Here is a 20,197-nt window from a genome sequence, read left to right on the forward strand (position 1 = left end):
CACTGAGCTAGTAGCTATTGCACTGAACAGCACGGTTCTAGAAGATGCATGATGTGTCCTGAACAAGTGAACTAATGAAATTAACTGAACTAGCAAGTGGTATGCTGTTGGTGTTCGTCTGGTTGCCTGTCCTCACTGGGGGTAATGGGACAAACTGACTTCCCTGAGTCTCAGGGTCTCACCTGGAGAAGGGGAGAGCATAGTACCCACCTGGTGGGGTTGCTGTGAGAGCTAAATTAGGTGAAGCGTAAAGCGTTCCCAGCTCAGGGCTTGGCACGATCAACACCATAGTTGTTATCTTAGCCACCCTCTTCCAGGCGGCAGGGGGCGGAGGCGTGTGGTGGAATTTTTCATGCCCTCCAACCAATAACACAAAAGTACTCAGTATGCTCCTTTACAAATAAAAATCTCCTTGAAAAAAGAAAACTAGCCAAACTCTAATAAACCTGACTTTATTTTAAAATCCCAGTGGCCTCAACACTCGATAACGTTTGTCTGTCGTTTGTGATGCCATTCCCTTGACACATTTAAATGTGGAGGAGAAACCATTTCAGCTCCTCAGGGAGGCTGAGTCCGGTGATCTTATGATGCTGCTTGATCCCAAAGCACTTCCAAATTCTAAGGCGGCATAACTGCATCAAAGAAGGGGGCCCTGGAGAAAGATGATAAGACAAGTCACCCATGGGTTTCACTGATCTAAGACTTTTCCCTTCCTTTGTTGAAAGCATACAAACTATGACACTATTATAAGGAAATAATATGGTGCAGCTTAAGACCATGTTCTGCTTTTTGTAGGAGGCATTTTTAGGCCATGTTCTCTCTTTTCTGGTATCTCATTGAAATGAGTTTGCTAGGTTTTGATTTAGAACAAAGACCTTCAAAGCTCAGTCTCACCAATGGAGGCTTATGGGAACTAATTTTGGAATTACAAAAGTATGGAAATCCCAGCAATGACAAGAAAATCCATGTTTAATGCCTTTCTTGTCTTTACCTTTAAAAAAAATAAGGTCATATTTCTGGATGCAAATACTTTTATAATTTAGCAGTTTTAAGATATTCAAATATAAGAAGCTATCAGTGAAGCATAAATGTTACCTGAAGTCACATTTTTTTGTTTTTAACATCTTTATTGGAGTTTAATTGGAGTTTACAATGGTGTGGTAGTTTCTGCTTTATAACAAAGTGAATCAGCTATACATATTCATATATCCCCATATCCCCTCCCTCTTGCGTCTCCCTCCCACCCTCCCTATCCCACCCCTCTAGGTGGTCACAAAGCACCGAGCTGATCTCCCTGTGCTATGCAGCTGCTTCCCACTAGCTATCTACCTTACGTTTGGTAGTGTATATATGTCCATGCCACTCTCTCACTTCGTCACAGCTTACCCTTCCCCCTCCCCATGTCCTCAGGTCCATTCTCTAGGTCTGCATCTTTATTCCTGTCCTGCCCCTAGGTGCTTCAGAACCATTTTTTCTTGTTTTTTTTAGATTCCATAAATAGGTGTTAGCATACGGTATTTGTTTTTCTCTTTCTGACTTAACGTTACGCTGTGTGACAGACTTTAGGTCCATCCACCTCACTACAAATAACTCAATTCCGTTTCTTTTTATGGCTGAGCAATATTCCATTGTGTATATGTGCCACATCTTCTTTATCCATTCATCTGTCGATGGGCACTTAGGTTGCTTCCATGTCCTGGCTATTGTAAATAGAGCCGCAGTGAACACTGTGGTACATGACTCTTTTTGAATTATGGTTTTCTCAGGGTATATGCCCAGTAGTGGGATTGCTGGGTCATATGGTAGTTCTATTTTTAGTTTTTTAAGGAACCTCCATACTGTTCTCCATAGCGGCTGTATCAATTTACATTCCCACCAACAGTGCAAGAGGGTTCCCTTTTCTCCACACCCTCTCCAGCATTTATTGTTTGTAGATTTTTTGATGATGGCCATTCTGACTGGTGTGAGGTGATACCTCATTGTAGTTTTGATTTGCATTTCTCTAATGATTAGTGATGTTCAGCATCCTTTCATGTGTTTGTTGGCAATCTGTATATCTTCTTTGGAGAAATGTCTGTTTAGGTCTTCTGCCCATTTTTGGATTGGGTTGTTTGTTTTTTTGATATTGAGCTGCATGAGCTGCTTGTAAATTTTGGAGATTAATCCTTTGTCAGTTGCTTCATTTGCAAATATTTTCTCCCATTCTGAGGGCTGTCTTTTCGTCTTGTTTATGGTTTCCTTTGCTGTGCAAAAGCTTTTAAGTTTCATTTGGTCCCATTTGTTTAGTTTTGTTTTTATTTCCATTTCTCTAGGAGTTGGGTCAAAAAGGACCTTGCTGTGATTTATGGGTCAAAAAGGACCTTGCTGTGATTTATGTCATAGAGTGTTCTGCCTATGTTTTCCTCTAAGAGTTTGATAGTGTCTGGCCTTACATTTAGGTCTTTAATCCATTTTGAGTTAAGTTTTGTGTATGGTGTTAGGGAGTGTTCTAATTTCATTCTTTTTCATGTAGCTGTCCAGTTTTCCCAGCACCACTTATTGAAGAGGCTGTCCTTTCTCCATTGTATGTTCTTGCCTCCTTTGTCATAAATTAGGTGCCCATATGTGCGTGGGTTTATCTCTGGGCTTTCTATCCTGTCCCGTTGATCTATATTTCTGTTTTTCTGCCAGTACCATACTGTCTTGATTACTGTAGCTTTGTAGTATAGTCTGAAGTCCAGGAGCCTGATTCCTCCAGCTCTGTTTTTCTTTCTCAAGATTGCTTTGGCTATTCAGGGTCTTTTGTGTTTCCATATAAATTGTGAAATTTTTTGTTCTAGTTCTGTGAAAAATGCCAGTGGTAGTTTGATGGGGATTGCACTGAATCTGTAGATTGCTTTGGGTAGTATAGTCATTTTCACAATGTTGATTCTTCCATTCCAAGAATATGGTATATCTCTCCATCTGTTTGTATCATCTTTAATTTCTTTCATCAGTGTCTTATAGTTTTGTGCATACAGGTCTTTTCATATTTGTTTTTATATTGTGCATTCAGAGTTGTCCCAGTGCTTCAACTCACAGGTGAAAAGTGAACTAGCACAAACCTTGCATAGGGATCCAGCCAAGTGTTTACATCTTAAGACAGCGATTCTCAAGAGGGGGGAGGGAGTATTTTGCTCCCTAGGGACACTTGGCAATATCTGGAGCTAATTTTTTTGTCACAACTTGTGGGGGGGTGTTGCTACTACCATCTAGTGGGTGGATGACAGGGATACTGCTAAACATCCTACAGTGCACAGGACAGGATGGCCCCCATCTGGCCCAAAATGAGCTTGAAAAACCCTGTCATAGGGTAAAAAGATGGGAAATGATTTCCCATCCCCAGCCCCTGCACTAAATTGTAATGGGAATTCCCTTTTGGTTATTAAAAACTTTTTAAAAGGCAAAGCTGTATACCTTCAAGAATCCCATAAAGCAGTAGCCCTCAAGCCTGACTGGGGCGGGGGGGCGGGGAGGGCTTTAAACTCCACCCCAGGCATGTTGCTTCAGTTACTGTTGGGTGGGGCCTGTGTGTCCCAGGTCACTGTATTGTGTGGCCAGGGTTGAGAATGCAACCAAAAGGGTACAGTGGCCTCTAACTTTGATACCAAGCAGGACCCTGTGGGACTCCAGGGCACAAAAGCCCTTCCGTGTCCCCCTTTTTTTTTTTCCGGTACGCGGGCCTCTCACTCTTGTGGCCTCTCCCGTTGCAGAGCACAGGCTCCGGACGCGCAGGCTCAGCGGCCATGGCTCACGGGCCCAGCTGTTCCGCGGCATGTGGGATCTTCCCGGACCGGGGCACGAACCCGTGTCCCCTGCATCGGCAGGCAGACTCTCAACCACTGCGCTACCAGGGAAGCCCCTCCATTTCTTGATTACAGGAAATAGGCTTCATTCCGCCTCCCTGACCTTCCCTGAGTTCCAAGAAGCAGGTTCAAACCGATGCTAATTAGGGAATGGAGGGGATGCAGAGACAAGGGAGGAACAGACAAGAGAAACAACAGTGCAGACTTGGGGCAGGGTCCCGGTTCCCCTCAAGGGACCCATATAACAATATATTTGAGCTGTTTAGCAGATGCTGAAGCCCCCGCCAGGTGGGAGAAGTTAACCGCATGCTGCCCACAAGCACAGAGACCCCAGACCAGCTGGAACCAGACGGTTCCAACTTCACCACCAACCAATCAGAAGAACGTCCACGAGCTGATCACACCCTCCTTGAACCATTACTATAAAACTCCTCACTGCCCCCTCCAGGTCGGGACACAGTTTTGAGGGCATTAGCCCGCCGTGGCCCCCTTTCCCTGGCAAAGTAATAAAGCTATTCTTTTCTACTTCACCCAAAACTCTGTCTCCGAGATTTAATTCAGTGTCAGGGTACAGAGGCCAGACTTGGCTTCAATTTCCTATAGCATCACCGCAAGCTACAGGATAAACTGGGTTGCCTACTTCTCAGGTGATGGAAAACAAGGAGAGGTAGAAACAGACATATATACAAGGAAAGAAAGAAAGGAAATATTTTCAATCAGGTCCTCAGAGCACAATCACAAGGTCCCTGTTGAAATTTAGGGCACCTTCCAGATATGTTCAGTGTACTCAAGGCATATATTAATGAAGGATTTCCCAGTGTGCTCAAAGCATTTATTAACGAGCTGCAAAAGGCACAGTGTGGGGCAACTGAACTTAATCTCTCTCACTAAGGCACCTTGAAGGAAGTTACTAATCACACGTGCTAGATACAATGTCAGGGTCAAGTGCCAGTATAAAGATGAATATAACCCAGGTTGAGTTTTATTCATTGTTTTTCCTTCTGATTTTAAAAGAAATTAAAACATTTCTGCGGGCCCCTAAAAACATGGTGGACCCCATGCATTGTGCCATCTGTGCCTGCTGGAGAAATCAGCCCTGTCTATAGAGATACAATTTTTTGAAAACAAGAAATTATCAAAGTACGGGCAGAGTTGCCGGGGGGTGACCCCACTGCTTCTCATAAAGGGGTTTCTATTGGACTGTTCCTTGTGCCTCGGCTCGGGGAGCACAGGCCTTGTTTGGGGGGGCCCCAAGGCAGGCTATGGCCACAAGTACGCTGGGGCAGTGGGTGTAGCAGGAAGAAGGATTCAGGGGCCACTTTACAATTCTGCCCAGAGCCCTAATTCTCAGCATGTGGGGAGAAAATAACCAGATTACATGACATCAGAATCCTTCTGGGACTTCCCTGGTGGTGCAGTGGTTAAGAATCCGTCTGCCAGTGCAGGGGATACAGGTTCGAGCCCTGGTCTGGGAAGATCCCACATGCCACAGAGTAACTAACTAAGCCCGTGCGCCACAACGACTGAGCCACGCACCTAAGCCCGTGCTCCACAACAAGAGAAGCCACCGCAATGAGAAGCCCGCGCACCGCAACGAAGAGTAGCCCCCGCTCGCCGCGACTACAGAAAGCCCGTGCTCAGCAACGAAGACCCAACGCAGCCAAAAATAAATACAAATAAAACATAAAAAAGAATCCTTCTGGTAGGGAAGCCTGCTTCAAACTCCCACAACCCCTAAGACTCAACAAAGTCCACACTCCGGTAAAAGAAAAGCAGGTCCTGAGCTGGCTGCCCTCCACCTCTAGGGACAATCAAGAATGCAATCTGAGGGGTCTCTGCTCCCCACCCCAGCCCACCCGTGACCTCGCAGCCCAGGGAAGTGCCCCTATCCCCTTGCACACTGCTCAACCCCAGTGTTTAGTGGTTTGGGTCAGGAGTGTCAGTTTTTATTTGTAGAGGAGTGTGGGCTCAGTGTTGATTAACTTATTATATTGGTTTGGCCAAAAAGTTCGTCCGGATTTTTCCATAAGATGGCACGGAAAACCCGAACGAACTTTTTGGCCAAGCCGATAGTAAATGTCTCCCAATTGCTCTGCATCATGAAAGTAATACCGTGTAATACTCAATGAGTTGCATTCTTACCCACCATCCCAGAAGCCAAATGCCCAGTAGTTCAGCCCATCTGTACTGCAGTAAGACATCCTGGGGCATTGTACAACCCCAAAGACCCTTCTGCTGCATCTCTCGAAAGCACGGCTTACAAATACCCTATCATGTCACTTATATGTGGAATCTAAAATATGACACAAGTGAACTTATCTACAAAACAGAAACAGACTCACAGGCATAGAGAACAGCCTTGTGGTTGCCAAGGGGGGGGGGTGGGGGAGGGATGGATTGGGAGTTTGGGGTTAGCAGATGCAAACTAGTATATATAGAATGGATAAACAGGGTCCTACTGTAGAGCACAGGGAACTATATTCAGTATCCTGTGATAAACCATAACGGAAAAGAATACGAAAAAGAATGTATAAGTGAATCACTTTGCTGTACAGCAGAAATAAACGTAACATTATAAAATCAGCTATACTTCAATAAAATAAGTTTAAAAAAAAATAAAGCATGTCGTACACCTGAAACTAACACAACATTGTAAATCAACTATACCCCAATAAATTTTTTTTTAAATATAGCATGTCTTAGGTAACTTTAACATTTTAAAACAATATCTGAATTCTTTGAAAGCTGGCCTATCCCACAGATGAACATTAGATCATCCAAACAGCCTGTCTCCAACATGCCAAAGAGCAGGATGGTTATTTATTATATAACCAGTACTGTACCTTGCTGAATACTAAACTATCTCAGCTCCCCACGTTTCGTGAAGGCAGAGAACAATCTTTTTCATAAGACCCGAAGTCAGAACTCGGTAAGTACCTGCCTCCTGTTAGAGCCCACAGGAGTCTATGGATTAGGCTTAGATTCAGGCAAAGGAGAAGCACCTTCTCTCTGCAAGAAGAGCTGGCTCAGGGGGCTCTCTGGAGGCACCAGCTCCAAGGGACGGTGGCCTTCAGCATCCCTGGCCTGGGTGTCTGCTCCAAAGTCCATGAGCAGGCAGGCCAGCTCCCCACTGGACGCCCTGGCCACCGCGTGCAGAGGGGAATCCAGCCCCCGGCCTTGGTTCACGCTCGCTCCTAAACAGTCACGAGAACAACAGAGTCAGAGTCAGCAGAGTGCAAGCGCCCCCTTCTCAAAGCACTGCACCTCAAAATTCCCTAACGAAAGGGCGTCCATAGCAGGCACAGTAGTTCTCCTGAGAAAACAGGAGACGACTTGATTCCATTGAATAATATGGGGAAAATGCCACTTGACAGTGTGACTGAACGTACCATGGGAGCTCTGTGACATATGAGGTTGGAAAGCTTGCCTTTGAGCACTCCACACAGGTGTGACACATGCAGGAAGAATCCTGGTGGCATGAAAGCTGCACATTCATTATTAACGGAGGCCAAATAGTATAATGCCGGTACAGGCCGGAGGTGAGGCTAGATGGTGAAATCTCACCTATGGCGATTATCCACATTTACACGCCGAGCAACTGCCGTGAGGTTTAAACCAGAGACTTGGGACCGTGTGATTTGGACTGTGAAGGGCAATCCATTATGGCAGCATTGTCTAGATTGGGGTGGCCAATCCCAAGATCACGGGGAAGGGGGCAAAGCCCTCCTCTTCGGGGATAAGGTAGAATTCGAGGACCACCCCCACCCAGTTCCATCCTTACACTCTCAGCAAATCCCTACCCCAGTCCAGATGCTGGTTCCCGCTGTGATGTGTGGGGACATAGGACTTTGCCTGGGCTGCTGTCCCTCTAGTAAAATGGGAATCTATGTCCAGTCAACAAATGTTAACTGAATTGTTCTTGTATTGGTCTTGGCTTTGTGAGGGGTGGCAAACATGGCCCTTTCCTGACTAGGAGCTTAAAATCCACGTAGGGTAATAGAAGAAAGAGAGGGAGAGAAGGAGAGAGAGAACCACTCTCCTAATTCATGGTAATGGCTGTCAAGTGAGTAGAAGGCAATGGGAACCGTAAGAGCATTCAGTGCAGGGCAAGATTACTGGGTTTTTAAAGAATAACCAGGACTCAAATAATTAAAGAGGTGATGAAGTGGTATCCCAAGTGTTGAAGAAGGGGCTGGATAACAGCAGGAAGGTGAAAAAGAATGATGCGACCTACGACTTTTCAAAAATATAATATTTACAATGGACTAAAACTGGGGCAAGTTCTATTTCCAAATCAAAGAGAACTGGCGAAGGCGGCCCCAAACCTGAAGATTCAGCCCTAATCCAGCAGCTGTGCAAGTTACTCAGGGCCTAATAGTATCAATGGCCAGACGGAGGGAGGAGAAACTAATAATCACTGAGGACCATCCTGGGAGATGTCATCATCATTATCATTATTGTCACTATTCTCATTACAAGTGAGAGAGCTAAAGTTGAAACAGTTTAAACTAATTCCCCACGGAAACACAGTCAATATGAACTCTGATCCTGTGCGACTCCATTGCCCGCGCTCTTTCCTCTGCTACAATAGAAAGAGCTTTCAGAGACCTTTAATTTGCTTTTCATTTACTTTCCTTGGTATGTTTTGCTTTTGGTTTTACCTGATTCCAGAAGCTTCTTGGCACAGGCCACCTGCAGATTTTCACAAGCCAAATATAACGGGGTGCCCAGGTGGCTGATGTTACGGTCAACGTCGCCCCCATGAGCCACAAGAGACTCAATGCACTCCACGTGGCCTGCAGCCCAAAGAGGGAGAAAACAGTTACAGCACAAATTCTCGTAGCTAGGGAAACACCACCTCGCCCATGTTTTGTGTGCTTAAATTTTCCAACAACTTCTCCAGCGACCAAAAGCTATTTCCTCTATTTGGAATAGGGAATGATCTTCAACACTGTCACCAGTTAATGGGTTGACTATAAGATGGCATCTGTAGCTCTGGCTGGAACTCCACTTGAGTTTACCAGCCACGGTAAGCAACGAGCAGCCAGCCACCTTTTTCAATTGTTGGTGGCTCTGTAATCAGTCTGATTACCGAAATCAAAGTGAGCGCTGAGGAGAGATATGAAACAACAGGGACTAAAGGTGGACCTGGAGAAGAAAGGGCACAGAGCGGACCGTGGAACAGGGAAGGAAAGTTACAACCTCACCAAGGGCAGGCCCTGAGACCAACAGGCCACGGTGGGCACAGGCGACGCTTAGAAGTAGGTGCCAAATCCAACGTGAGTGAGGCCCAGTGTGGCCAACTAGGTTTGGTGAAAGCGGAATCGCTCTTCCTTGGTCTAGGACATCATACTTGAAACATTGCTCCTTTGCATTTATCTTGTTATACCATTTTAGCTCTATGTGTCCAGTGAATATGATAACATGTCTCCTCGTGAAGAAATGCCCGTGCTTTGGGAGATAATTATAAAACGGGTGGATCCAGTCAAATGGGGCTGCTGTAAAGATGAGGGGAAGCTATTGTGTGAAGCCACTGCGGAAATAGCCCTCGGGGCAAGGTACGGCCATCGTGATGTCAAGGAGGAGGAGAAATGTCAGAGAAAAGCAAAACTTACAATTTTATTTTTTGTCTCAGAGTTAAGAATAGCAGGAAAACTGCGACTTTACGAAAAGGATTATCCCAGATGAATAAGTTCTGGGGATCTAATGCACAGCATGGTGACTACAGTTAATAATATATATACCGGGCTTCCCTGGTGGCGCAGTGGTTGGGAGTCCGCCTGCCGATGCAGGGGACACGGGTTCACGGGTTCGTGCCCCGGTCCGGGAGGATCCCACATGCCGCGGAGGGGCTGGGCCCGTGAGCCATGGCCGCTGAGCCTGCGCGTCCGGAGCCTGTGCTCGGCAACGGGAGAGGCCACAGCGGTGAGAGGCCCGCGTACAGCAAAAAATAATAATAATTTAAAAAAGTAATAATATATATACTGTATATACTGTACTTTAAATTTGCTACAGGAATAGATCTTAAATGTTCTCACCACAAAAAAAGGTAACTATATGAGGCAATGGATGTGTTAATTAACTTGACTACGGTTATCCTTTCACAATGTGTACGTATATCAAGTTATCACACTGTACACCTTAAATATATACAATCTTATTTGTCAATTATACCTCAACAAACACGGGGATGGGGAGACTTACCCAAAACTGTATATAACATCTTATATTTCCAAAAATTGAAAGTTTGTTTCACTTAGCAAACTTAGGTGGCCCTGAGACAATATTCTTTAAGGCCTTAAAACAGAAGACTATAATTTGTTTCATAAAATGACTTGACTTTATGGGGTCATGGGTTCAACAACACATTCCACACATTCTGATGGATAGTCTATTATATGCCAGGCCCTGTTCCAGAAACACAGCAGTGAACAATATTCCAAATGTTCTAAAAGGGTTCTTCTCAAACTTACTTGCATCATAAATCACCTGGAGGGCTTGTTAAACAAAGCACAGATGGCTGAACCCCACCCCCAAAGTTACTGATTCACTGGGTCTGGAATGGGGCCCAAGAATCTGCATTTGCGTGCCAGGTCAGGCTGACGCTTCTGGTCCCAGGATCCACACATTGAGAACAACTTCTCCATATACCTCCTTTTCCCTCTTCCCTTCCACAACAAGATGTCCCTTGAAGGAGAGGGTGGAAAACTTAAATTCTCAGCAGATTTACCTCTCTTAGCAGCTTCGTGCATGGGGGACGCCAGATCACTCTCAGGGTGGGGACTGGCTCCATGCTGCAGAAGCAGATTCACACAGTCCAGGCTGCCGCTGACACAAGCATTGAACAAGGGAGTGTGCCAGTCTGTAGTAACACCATTCACCTAGAAAGAAAAGCTCCAGCGTGAAGGCGGGCAGTGGGGTGTCCTGGATTCAGACCTAAGCTCCACCACTTTCAAGCTATTATTTCACTTGTCTGAGCCTTAAATTCCACAGCTACAAAATGGGGACAAAAAATAACAGATTCCCCAAAGTTGTGAAAAAGCGGATGAGGTATAGAATGTAACGCCAAGAACGTTCCCAGACCAGGGATTGAACCCGTGCCCCCTGCAGCGGGAGTGCGCAGTCCTAACCACTGGACGGCCAGGAAATTCCCACTAATCACCTTATTGTAAACATGCCATCCTAGACCCATCCCACACCAATCCAATTTCCCCACAGAAGTTAGAGTAACCTTTTAAAATTGTTAATGTATTATTATTTTTTAATTTAAAAATATCACTTTCGGGACTTCCCTGGTGACACAGTGGTTGGGGGTCCACCTGCTGATGCAGGGGACATGGGTTCGATCTCTGGTCCGGGAAGATCTCACATGTTGCGGAGCAACTAAGCCCATGCGCCACAGCTACTGAGCCTGCACTCCAGAGCCCGCGAGCCACAACTACTGAGCCCGTAAGCCACAACTACAGAGCCCACTTGGCACAACTACTGAAGTCCGCACGCCTAGAGCCCGTGCTCCGCAGCAAGAGAAGCCACCACAATGAGAAGCCTGCGCACCGCAACGAAGAGTAGCCCCCGCTCGCCACAACTAGAGAAAGCCCATGCACAGCAACGAAGACCCAACACAGCCAAAAATAAATTAATAAATAAATTTAAAAACATCACTTTCATCCAAATATAGAGTGAACACAAGCCAAAGATTTTATTCAGCTCATTCATTAATGAGGGAACCAGTAAAATGGCAAGGATGGCTAAAAGGAGAATTTATATAGTCAGTCAATGCAATGCTGAAATAAATTTGCTAATAGATACAAAACTGGTTAACATCCTATAGGGCCATAAAACTATAATCGTTGGGGCTATCTTTTCTAACACTGGAAATCAGACTGAAACTTACAAGTTAACATCTAACTTCACAGTGTCTGGGCTATAATTGAATGGCAAAGAGCAAAGGCAAATGCAGATGCACTTTCCTCTATCAAGGAATTCTTTGGTGAACCTGTTAAACGATGATACTGTGAAGACAGGGACGTCATTCTCATGCCCTATTTCCATGCAAGGCCAGAACTAGTGATGCATGAAAGATGTCCAGGGTGCAAAGTTTAAGGAGACACTCGCTCCCAGGGTTACAAAAGTGCTGAACGACCCTGCGAGTGAGCAGAGTTTAGAGTTTGCACCCCAGGCTCCTTTCTCGCCTCTGCTTAGTCCTGGGCCTGTTTCCAAGTTTGGGGTAAGTTTTCTTAAGCAAAATATAAACCTCTTGATGCACTCATCTATGGCTCTCAGCTGCTCTCAGGACAAAGCCCATGTTCTTGGCCTGGTCGGCAAGCTTGTTTGTGTTCTGACCCCTCTCACCTGCTCTACTCTGCTGCTATAAGGAATTGTTTTTTTCAGTTTCTTAAAAATTTATTTATTTTATATATTTTTGGCTGTGTTGGGTCTTCGTTGCGGCACGCGGGCTTTCTCTAGTTGCAGCGAGCGGGGGCTACTCTTCGTTGCGGTGCACAGGCTTCTCATTGCGGTGGCTTCTCTAGTTGCGGAGTACGGGCTATAGGCGCGCGGGCTCAGTAGTTGTGGCTCGCAGGCTCTAGAGTGCAGGCTCAGTAGTTGTGCACATGGGCTTAGTTGCTCCGCGGCATGTGCGATCTTCCCGGACCAGGGCTCGAACCTGTGTCCCCTGCATTGGCAGGCGATTCTTAACCACTGCACCACCAGGCAGGTCTCTAAGGAATGATTTGAAGGAACGATTTGAAGCCCCCACTTTCACTTCTAGGCCTTTGCGTTTGTTGTTCCCAGGGGGTGGGAAGTCCATCATTTCCCCCAACCCCCTGTTGAGCTGACTAACTCCAACAGGTCCTTTCGGTTTCAACTGTAACATCATTTCCTGTAGGAAGCATCTTTTGACTCCCCCTCTCCATCAGAAATAAATGGGTTAGGAACACTTCTACGTGTTCCCAACAATCCCCTTACTATTAATTCTTATTACATGGTAGTGGTTTGCAAAATATGGCCACAGATTCTCTGCCCAGGATGCATATCCCTTTGCAGAGTGGCTTAGTAACTCCTCCCATCCCAAGACGGAGACTATATCTTTTCAATCCTTGAATCTGGGCTTGCCCACATGAATTGCTTTGGTCAATGGGACAGTTAACAAGTGTGATGCAAAGCAGAGAGCTTGCCCTCTGTTGCTGCTCTTGGAATCCCTGCTACCATGTGAACAGGCCCGGGTCGCCTGCTAAAGGATGAGAGACCACGTAGAGATTTTCTGTCTCTCCAGACCTCCCAGCCATCCCAGCCAAGGTCATCATGAAGTAGCCTGCCCCAGCCCATCTATCAGCTAACCTGAAATGCCTCAGTAAGCCCAGCTGAGGTTAGCTGAAGCAGCCAGACCAGACGAGCTGTCCAGAGAACACAAGGAACTGTGAGATCAATGGCTACTGTCTTAAGTCATTAAGTCAGGGTGGTTTGTTACACAGAAGAAACTCACAGATAAAAACAGCTATTGTAATTGCCTGCTGTGGCTGAGATACTATGCGTTAAACAAACTCATTTCCTCTCTCTTGGGCGCAGAGGCATACTACACTTGCCCTCCTCCCTGGCAGTTAGACATGGCCTGAATTCTGGCCAATGGGATACGAGCAAAAGTGACATATGTCACTGCCAAGACTGGCCCTTAAAAAGCTTCCATTCACAACCCTCCGTGTCGTTTCCCCTTCTAGCCATCTAGGATGGAGCACACGTGGGAGCCACTTGTTGAAGACAGTGGGGCAACAGGATGAAAGGAGCCTGCGTCCTTGAATCACCCTCGGAAAATAGCCACCCAACTGGGAACACCCACACTGGATTCTGAGTTGAACAAGAAATAAACTTTTATTATATGAGGCTACTGAGATTTCAGGGTTTATCTCTTGAAGCAGTTAGCGTTACATGCCGCCATTTACCTGTTTATCTGGTCGTCTCCTCATTTAGTTTAGAAGTTCCTGAAAATCTTTATCTAGAGTTAGGCACATAATAAATGCTCAGTACAGACTGGTTGAGAAAAGATGAGAAACCCATACAGAATTTCCTGATCAGATTTTCCCATCACTCCTGACCAAGAGGGTACTTAAGTTAATGGAAGATCTACTGGTCCCTGCTTTCAAATGCAATGATTTCGTATCTTCCTTCTCTAGAATCTCATTATGTCATCCCGATTCCCATTCTCCAAATAATAATCACATGCCTTATCCCTCTCAATCCTTACAATACCACAAAATATGCTACATAATTTTTTTTGGTATTTTCCCTGTTTGTTTTTTTTTTCTCATATATAGACTCTAAAGCTTACAGGCTAAGTAACCTGTCCAAGTTTCCAATGTTAGTAAATGGTAGAGACGGTCTGGAACGATTATTCAGGTCTTATGGAGACAAATGTTATGTGTTTTCTACAATATGTCACTACCTTCCAGCCACAGAAATGAAGGCAGAAATCTAACAGTTATTTATTAATAGTGACAGTCAAAGAAAATGATAGATAGTCAGACCATGACTTTCTAGCTAAAAATGCAGTATTTCATCTACCACTAAAGTAAATAAGCTTAATAGACATAAAACTTTTGAAAAAGAAAAACCTTCGTATTTCAAATCAGGCTAATCAAAAACGCTAGAAAGTATTCAGAAGGGATAGAAATCGTCATTTTTCAGTCATGGTGTCTAAGGTGTGATTTGAGCTGCACTTACCTGAGCTCCATGCTTTAATAAAATGCTTGCACAGGAGGGATGACCTCCGAGACAGGCTTCATGGAGCGGGGACACACGATCTGCCGTGACGAGGTTCACGAGCCACCCCTGGAGGAGGGGAAATGGGCAGAGTAAGGGATGCAAAGCAACAGTTCTGTAGGATTGGGTTTCAGTCATGAAGTCAGTACAAGACAATTCTTTTAAAAGTTGACCTGGCTCACCTATGATAAACCATAATGGAAAAGAATATTAAAAAAAGAATGTATATATATATATTTATATATATATATAACTGAATCACTTTGCTGTACAGCAGAAATTAACAAACACAACATTATAAATCAATTATACATCAATTTAAAAATTTACAAAAATAGTTAATCTGGCTCATAAAAAAGAATGAAATAATGCCATTTGCAGCAACATGGATGGACCCAGAGATTAGCATACTAAGCAAAGTAAGTCAGACAGAGAAAGAAATACCATATGATACCACTTATATATGGAATATAAAATAGGATACAAATGGACTTATCTACGAAACAGAAACAGACTCACAGAACTATTACAGACTTGTGGCTGCCAAGGGGGAGGGGACTGAGGAAGGGATGGATTGGGAGTTTGGGACTAATAGATGCAAACTATTATATATAGGATGGATAAACAACAAGGTTCTACCGTAGAGCACAGGGAACTATATTCAATATCCTGTGATAAACCATAATGGAAAAGAACATATAAAAGAATGTATATATATGTGTAACTGAATCACTTTGCTGTATAGCAGAAATTAACACAATGCTGTAAATCAACTATACTTCAATTAAAAAATAAAATAAAAATAAAAACCCAACAACTTAAAAAAAAAAGTTAACCTGGCTCAAAATCTGACAGTACACTAAGGTGTTGACAATGATGTAAAAAAAGAAACAAAAAAAGGAACCATCATACTGCTGGCGGGAGTGTAAAATAATACAACCACTCAGGATAACAGTTCGACAGTATCTATTAGAGTTGATGACACACATACCTATGACCTAGCCATGTGACTCTTAGGTGTACACACTCAAGACTGACTTTCAACTTGCTCTCACTCTCTCTTGTCCTCTCACTTATTGGCTCATTGTTTTGATGAGGGCCATGACAAGGAACTTAGGGCAGTCTCCAGGCAACAGCCAGCCAGGAATTGAAGCTTTTAGTCAAAAAAACCCAGAAGGGGGCTTCCCCGGTGGCGCAGTGGTTGAGAATCCGCCTGCCAACGCAGGGGACACGGGTTCGATCCCTGGTCCAGGAAGATCCCACATGCCGTGGAGCAACTAAGCTCGTGTGCCACAACTACTGAGCCTGTGCTCTAGAGCCCGTGAGCCACAACTACTGAGCCCGCGTGCCACAACTACTGAAGCCCACGTGCCGCAACTACTGAAGCCCACGCGCCTAGAGCCCGTGCTCCACAATGAGAGAAGCCACTGCAATGAGAAGCCCGCGCACCACAACAAAGAGTAGCCCCCGCTCGCCGCAACTAGAGAAAGCCCGTGCGCAGCACCGAAGACCCAACACAGCCAAAAATAAATAAATAAATAAAATTTTTAAAAAAAGATAAAAGAAGAAGGGCAGTTTCTAGTGTGTGTTTAAAAAAAAAAAAAAAACCCAGAAGGAACTGAATCTTGCCAACAGCCATGTAAGAGAATTTGGACTGAGGTCCATCCTTAGTCAAGCCTCAAGATGCCTGAAGTTCTGGTCCACACTCTTATAACTGCAGATTCATAAGAGTCCCTGACCCAGCTAAACTGTGTCTAGATTCCTGACCCATAGACACTGGGAACCAATACATGTCTGTTACATTAAGCCGCTAAGTTCGGGATTTCTTATATACATACAGGTATATATAAGAAATACGTATACGTATTTCTTATATACGTACAGGTATATATGAGCGCACTCCAATAGCCCTGGACTAACACAGGCCAAAGCATTAGGTGAACCTCCACAGACTGAGAGGCAGAAGGTCCCGAGGCTGAGGAGCAATTACCTTCTCACTCTAGCACGCTAGGGCTGAAGAAGCACGAAAGTGTCTGAAAGGCCCTGGGATTCTTCATCCTCTGGGAAAATGTGCTCTCCAGGAGATGGATCACGAGCCCAACCCAAGCCAAACATCAAAGAGCTCCAGGAGAGGCTCCACAGACGCCCCCTGATCTTGGAACATATCATCTATCCCTAACAGGAAGAAATCAGGTACAATAAAAGTTCTTTTCCTTAGGGCAAGTCAATTAAGAGCATGGATAGTTTAATTAACATCTGGGTAATATATTATACCTTTTCTTCCCAGAAGAGTTTAAATTTGCCTAAAATCATTCCAATAAATTACTTCACTCACCATCATTCCTAACATACGTTCTTCTACTTCTGTGGACATGCACAAGTCAGCCCCCTAGTCATGCTGTCCTTTGGACTTCTACCCTCTGACTGGCAAGCTCGTGCACTTTGATGTACACCTGGACATACACCTGAGTCTACAGGATCTCAAACGCAGAGCCTTTTTAGGTGGGTCTGCAAAGGGGTTCTGGGAGACTCAAAATCATCTGCTTAAAAATAAAAATTCCAATATCCTTTATACTACTTTGTCATCCCAGCTCTGCTGTTTGCAGGGAGGGATAGGACTGTATCTTCCCTTCCTTCATAACCTCAAATTCCATCTGTATTCAATAAATGCTTCCTGACCCTCTGACTCGAGAAGAATTCGAGTTACAGCATTTATTCCCTTCACAAGCACTGCCCACGGACTTCACAGTGTGGCATCTGCTGTCTTATTATTGTCATTATTATTTTATTAGAGGCATCCCCTCAAAGATCTGTTCTCAAATCCTTTTTTTCCCCACTCTCAATGTTCTATATTTGTCCAATCTCTTCCCCACACACTGCTAGAGGACACAAGAAATTCACAGCAAAATGTTAACTGCATTTTTCGCTGTGCAACAGATCCTGAGCTGAAAGAAGACTGTCCTTTAAAGGAATTCTTTATTGTGTTCTGTTAACTGCAGTCACCACTGCTATTTCTAAATCATCATTTAGGTGCCTATACATAAATCCAGGTAAATGAAAATGTAAAAAAGGAATTATTCACAGTACAAAAGTGTTCACCACTCATTACACATTCACATTACAACGAAGTTCCTTTAAATTAAGTTTCCCTTTGCAAACTGCGGACTGTATTTATAGGTACAAGTATGACTTTAAATGAACTGTGGCATTTTGTTTGAATTATTGACAAGGCTGAATCATATACTATTATAAGGTAAATTCGAACCCATTACTTCAGAGAGGGTCCAGTCTACAGTGGGTTCTCAGTTAAAAAAATGAATAGCTTATCTTTAATTGTTCTATCATCACTTGTCTGTCCCCTAGTCTCAGCCTATATTCAGAAGCTCTTTCTGATGGGTCCTTGGGGTTGTATAATATCAGGGCACCCATGGGTGACACAGTGCTTAGTACCTGGCAACTTTCTGTCCCAGCCCCAAATCATATGCCTACCCGGGTTGAACCAACTGACTACAAGAAACTGAGGCTTTATCCTTTGTCCTTCCCACAGTTATCACTTCCTTCTCTACACTCAGCAGAAAAGAAAATCATGAACACCTATGGTACTCACGTTCATCAGAACACATCACTTCCTTCCTACTTTACCAAGGTCAAAGCCATCTGATGTGAGAACTTTCTACATTCCCTTTCTCCCCACACCTAAAATCTCTCTGCATCCCTCCAGTCTTCTTTTCTCCCATTGCTCCTTTCTTTGAAGAAGAAATACATGAGTGCAGTCCAATAGCCCATGACTGCACCCGGGCCCCCCCGCCACCCGCTCCCGCCACACCCGTGACATTCCTTCATCCACCTTCTCACATGCGTCCCCTGCTCTCTTGAGGTACACTTCCTTTTTGCTTTCAAAGTCTCCCCATCCCTCAGTCCTGACCCTCGGCCAAGCATCCATCCATGTGCTTCTTCCCTTTGCTGCCCCCTCCTTTTTTTCTTTTTGAAAATAGTCTATCCCCATCGTCTCTACTTTTACCCCTTCTCTCATTTTCTACCAACACAATCCTGCTGATACTGCTTTTAAAGACCATCTGTGACTTCCGGAAACCAGTTTGCACTGCACTGTCCCCCACCTCCTTCCACCTCTAAATTTGCCACATGTTCACCCTGACCTCGTGAAACCTCTGCCCTGGCTTCTAAAACAGAGTTCTACCTGGAATTACCCCCGACCTCTGCCTGCCTTTTTTTCTGTCTCTTTCACTAACTCTGTCCTTTTCATCCTTAATCTCCTAATGCAGGCATTTCCTCCAGGATTTGCCCTCAAATCCTTTTCTTTTTCTCTCATATATTATACATGGCTTTCAAATTTAAATCTCGGGACTTCCCTGGTGGCGCAGTGGTTAAGAATCCGCCTGCCACTGCAGGGGACACGGGTTCGAGCCCTGGTCTGGGAAGATCCCACATGCTGCGGAGCAACTAATCCTGTGTGCCACAACTACTGAAGCCCGCGCACCTAGAGCCCACGTTCTGCACCAAGAGAAGCCACCACGATGAGAAGCCCATGCACTGCAACAAAGACCCAATGCAGCCATAAATAAATAAATAAATAAATGTATTTATTTTTAAAAATAAAAAGTCTAAATCTCCACCCCCAGTACATGTTTCTAATTCCCTGCTAAGACATAACCACCCAGAGACCCAGCTCACCACATAAATTCAGGCTTTGCCAACCAAGCTCCCCTGAAAGGAGCTCCTTGTCTTGCCAGACCTGATTCTCTGAGTGGCGCCACTATCTTCGTTTCATACCTAGGATTGAGACCTCAGAGAGAGGATAGCAGAGTGATTCCCTTGTTCAAATGCTGGTACCATCACCTAACAAGCAGTGTGACCTTGCGCCAGCTACTTCCCTCTTGAAGCCTCAATTTCCATCTGTAAAATGGGGACAATTTCACCTACCCTACAGATTGTTATGAAGACTAAAAAATGAGGTATGCAAAATGCTTAGCGCTCGGTCACTTCTAGGCAGTTATTATCTGAGATTTCTTTTTATTCTTTATTACTTAGCCTTCAAGGAGCTGCCACATCCTAAAGGTCTGATGTTTCAGAATGCTGAGGATCTTTCCTAGTATCCACACCCTGAGAGTGGCTTAGCTCTTTAAAGATTGCAGGGAGCAGCATAAAACGTTTTATTCAAGAAACAGAAAAGCCAGTCCTTACCCGCTGCATGCAGTGGGACTCTACTGGGAAGGTTTATAGGGTTGTGCATTCAAATCTCCAGGGGAGCTTTAAAAAAAAAAAGGCCGGATACCCAGGCTGCATCTCAGAGCAACTGCAGTATCATCAAAGGTAGCTGACAGAGATGCAAAGGCAATTAAATAGAAAAAGGTTAGAGTTTTTAGCAACGGTGCCAGAACAAAGGGACATCAATATACAACAAAAACATGAATTTTGACAAACACCTCACACCTTGTACAAAATTGAACAAAATGGATTATAGACATAAATGTAAAATTAGAAAACTTTTAGAAGAAAATATTTGTGACCTTGGCCATATGTGGTCTTTTTTTCTGACCTCTCTATTCTGTTTCATTCATCTATCTTATCTTCATTATCACCTGGTTTTGATTTTAGTA

At 44.5% G+C, this 20,197-nt stretch overlaps 1 protein-coding gene across 1 annotated transcript in view; it reads right to left on the reverse strand.

Annotated features, from left to right (window-relative positions):
• Positions 1-236: 236 nt before the first annotated feature.
• The window catches only part of ASB9 (ankyrin repeat and SOCS box containing 9), a 32,917-nt gene continuing 12,956 nt past the window's right edge, over positions 237-20,197 (reverse strand). Inside the window, exons 3-7 of the mRNA XM_082864563.1 lie at positions 14,541-14,648; positions 10,555-10,705; positions 8,486-8,620; positions 6,827-7,018; positions 237-652 (exon numbers count right to left, since the gene is read on the reverse strand). Of these exons, the coding sequence (XP_082720689.1) occupies positions 528-652; positions 6,827-7,018; positions 8,486-8,620; positions 10,555-10,705; positions 14,541-14,648 (711 nt within the window). The 3' untranslated portion in view covers positions 237-527. The remainder of the gene's footprint in view (positions 653-6,826; positions 7,019-8,485; positions 8,621-10,554; positions 10,706-14,540; positions 14,649-20,197) is intronic.

Source organism: Leucopleurus acutus (genome assembly GCF_964270905.1).
Source record: "Leucopleurus acutus genome assembly, chromosome: X".
Lineage (NCBI taxonomy): Eukaryota > Metazoa > Chordata > Mammalia > Artiodactyla > Delphinidae > Leucopleurus > Leucopleurus acutus.